The sequence below is a fragment of the Phasianus colchicus genome, chromosome 13 (assembly GCF_987193195.1).
Source record: "Phasianus colchicus chromosome 13, bPhaCol1.hap1.1, whole genome shotgun sequence".
Taxonomy (NCBI): Eukaryota; Metazoa; Chordata; class Aves; order Galliformes; family Phasianidae; genus Phasianus; species Phasianus colchicus.
The window spans coordinates 277,307-280,650 of record NC_143448.1 but is presented as its reverse complement, the minus strand read 5'-3'; the positions used below and the strand labels follow the sequence as shown (position 1 = coordinate 280,650).

The following is a 3,344-nucleotide window of genomic DNA, read 5'->3' as shown; positions in this document are numbered from 1 at the left end:
CACCACCACACCACTGAATTCTATCTCTCAGTGCCTTTTCTTGAAAAGTTTCTGTCTCACCTCTGTTGGCTGTTCCATTCCTGAGATGGAAGTGGCACCTGACTCAGGAAGGAGAAGGACACAGAGCTCTGCAGGAGGACCTGCACCACCTGCCCAGCAGCTCTGTGCTACCCCACAGTTGCTCTTCCTACCTACAAATTCATGCTCCAGAATGTCTCCTGAGAGTCCTGGGCAACCTTTCCTGGGCTCTCATGTGTGCTTCAGCTACCATAGGGCATCATAGAGACAGTGCTCACCACCTCTCTGTGGCAAATGGAAAGAAGCACAGAAGGGAGACTTCAGGGAAACGTTTAAGCCTCTCAGATGAAAACCCATATCCAAGACATTTTACTATGCAGGGTCTCACAGAGACTGAGGAAGAGGGGATCTGACAACCAACGTGCAAACCAGGTGCTGCTGCTGGCCTGTCAGAGGCACTGACAGATGTGAGCCTGAAAGCACAGACCCCAACCAGGAGCCAAGGGATGGCCCGTCAGCTATTGCAGGCTGCAGTCACTGCACAGTTTGATTAACAGCTGTATGCTGACTGCTGGATTATGGGTTTCTGAGAAAATCTGACCCTGGCAGCTCCAGAAATTTCTCACAGGAAGGAAGACAGACAATGTCATTGCATGCCCTTTGTTTTCTCAAGATTCACAGAGAGCTTGCTTCCTTATGTTCACTCTGTCTTGGCTACACTGCATAGGAACAAACTGAGTAGTAATTGATGTGGATAATGACATTTAAGTGAAAAACATTGGAATATACAAAACACAGAATAAATTTTTCAATAAATTACACTTAGAAAATGAATACACAGACCAAAAAAAGAGAATTTGATTCTGTTAAAATCTGAATTACAAATCTTAGATAGAAAAAGGTGGGCAGTTCATTGCTTTTGAAACACATTTGGTCATCAGTCTCCGCAGAGCATCTTTGAGCTCCTGGTTCCTCATGCTGTAGATGAGGGGGTTCACTGCAGGAGGCAGCACAGAGTACAGAAATGACAGAACCAGGTCCAGAAATGGGGAAGAAATGGAGGGTGGCTTCAAATAGGCAACTATGCCTTTTCTGACTAATAGGGAGAGCACAGCCAGGTGAGGGAGACACGTGGAGAAGGCTTTGTGCTGTCCCTGCTCAGAGGGCATCCTCAGCACGGCCCTGAAGATCTGCACATAGGACACAACAATGAAAACAAAACACCCAAAGGACAAGCAGACACTAACAAGGAGAAACCCAAATTCCCTGAAGTAGGAGTGTGAGCAGGAAAACTTAAGGATCTGGGGGATTTCACAAAAGAACTGATCCACTGCATTGCCTTGGCAGAGAGGCAGTGAAAATGTATTGGCAGTGTGCAGCAGGGAATTAAGGACCCCAGTGCCCCAGGCAGCTGCTGCCATGGTGGCACAAGCTCTGCTGCCCATCAAGATCCCGTAGTGCAGGGGCTTGCAGATGGCAATGTAGCGGTCATAGGACATGATGGTGAGAAGAGAGTACTCTGCTGTTATCAGAAAGACATACAAAAAGACCTGTGCAGTACATCCTGCATAGGAGATGTGCCTGGTGTCCCAAAGGGCATTGGCCATGGCTTTGGGGAGAGTGGTGGAGATGCAGCCCAGGTCGAGGAGGGCGAGGTTGAGGAGGAAGAAGTACATGGGGGTGTGCAGGCGGTGGTGGCAGGCTACGGCTGTGCTGATGAGGCCGTTGCCCAGGAGGGCAGCCAGGTAGATGCCCAGCAAGAGCCAGGAGTGCAGGAGCTGCAGCTGCCGCGTGTCTGCCAACGCCAGCAGGAGGAACTCGCTGATGGAGCTGCTGTTGGGCATCTGCAGTTCCAGGGCATGGAGTCCTGTGCACAGTGCAAAAGATAATGACAGGACAATTCTCAGAGACACTCCTCCTGATATACTTTTATTTATTTCTCTCATATATTTCTCTCAATTTGGTGTTCATTTAGCTCCATTGCTTGAATTTAATTTCATGAAGTTTCGCATTCCATATGCAAGAGACAATTATGGAGCTTACACATTTCTCTCATTTTTTCATCTTATCCCATCTCCCTTGATATTTTCATCTTTTTCCCTGTCTCATATCTTTAACCCAGCTGCTCTTAGAGCCCCCAGCCCCAACTTCTTTGCCCATCCATTTCTGTCAGAGAAAGCTGCCTGACTGCAGGTTAATTTCATTATTCATGCCTACAGAAAATGACAGTAGTGTAATTTAGCTCTATTCTTCAAGAGAGGAGAGGCTGAAAGCACACTCTGTGTGACTGTTCACAGAAGAAGTGAGTGAGAGAAGTTTGATTCAGGAGTCTCAGAGATGTGTTCAAAGTTAGCAGCCCCTTCTAGATTTCTGCCTCAAATCATTTTCCCTCCCCTCAGAATAGGAAAAAGAAAATCCCTGCCTTGTCTCTCCTCTTGCACAGTGTCCTTAGAAACATTCTGGCATGCAGTGAATCTGTGAGCCCCCTGCCCCAGGCAGCAGCTGCGGCAGCAGAAGGCCCCTGCCCTGAGGCGGGTAGCCCTCATGTGGAACAGGTCTCCTTCATGATAAAGAAACACAGACTCTCTGCATCCTGATCTGCAATGGGATGTCCCAGATTTAGTGATCTCTCCAGGAAAAGCAGCAGCACTGCCTGCAGCCAGAGACTTACTGTGTCTATGGCTGTGAGTAATGCTCCTCCAGTGAGGTCGCAGCCTGCTCACGCCCAACACATCTTGTAAGCTCTCTCTCCTCTCTCTTCTATCCTCATGTCAGCTGCAGATCATGTCCCCAGCCCTGCTGTGCTGTGCAGAAGAGCTGCTCCTGGGCACAGCTGTCTCTCTGCAGCACTGCCCCCTTGTAGGAGCTCTCTGTGTCCCAGGAGCCTGGCCCAACTCAGCAGCAGAGGATGTGATTTTTTTTTCCCCAGGTGATCTCCCCTGAGATGTCCCTGGGTCTCCACGGCCAACAGCTCCTGAAAGACAACAGCCCCAGGAGGGCAGCCAGGTAGATGCCCAGCAAGAGCCCGAAGTGCAGGAGCTGCAGCTGCCGCGTGTCTGCCAACGCCAGCAGGAGGAACTCGCTGATGGAGCTGCTGTTGGGCATCTGCTGCTTCAGGGCATAGTCACCTGTTTGAGAAGAGATAAATAAGAAAATGTTACTTCTGACCTCCCCAAGCAAACCATACACCATGTCTTCTGAAAACTCCCAGACTGCTTCCGTCCTTTCTGCACAATCTTTGAACTCTGGGTGCTGCTCGCTGAGAGTGCCACAGAGTACAAGGAACTCTGCTGCAGGCTGTGGATGGGTCAGCTCTGTTCTACAGC

The 3,344-nt window shown here is 49.6% G+C and overlaps 1 protein-coding gene across 1 annotated transcript; it reads right to left on the bottom strand.

Annotated features, from left to right (window-relative positions):
- Positions 1 to 905: 905 nt before the first annotated feature.
- On the bottom strand, positions 906 to 1,862 carry LOC116234976 (olfactory receptor 14A16-like). The gene has a single exon (XM_090149602.1). The coding sequence runs from the start codon at positions 1,860 to 1,862 to the stop codon at positions 906 to 908; it is 957 nt and encodes a 318-aa protein (XP_090005728.1).
- Between the last annotated feature and the right edge of the window lie 1,482 nt (positions 1,863 to 3,344).

What these genes read in the sequence shown, in the direction of transcription:
- LOC116234976 (XM_090149602.1), bottom strand. Translation starts at nt 1,862, where the DNA reads ATGCCCAACAGCAGCTCCATCAGCGAGTTCCTCCTGCTGGCGTTGGCA.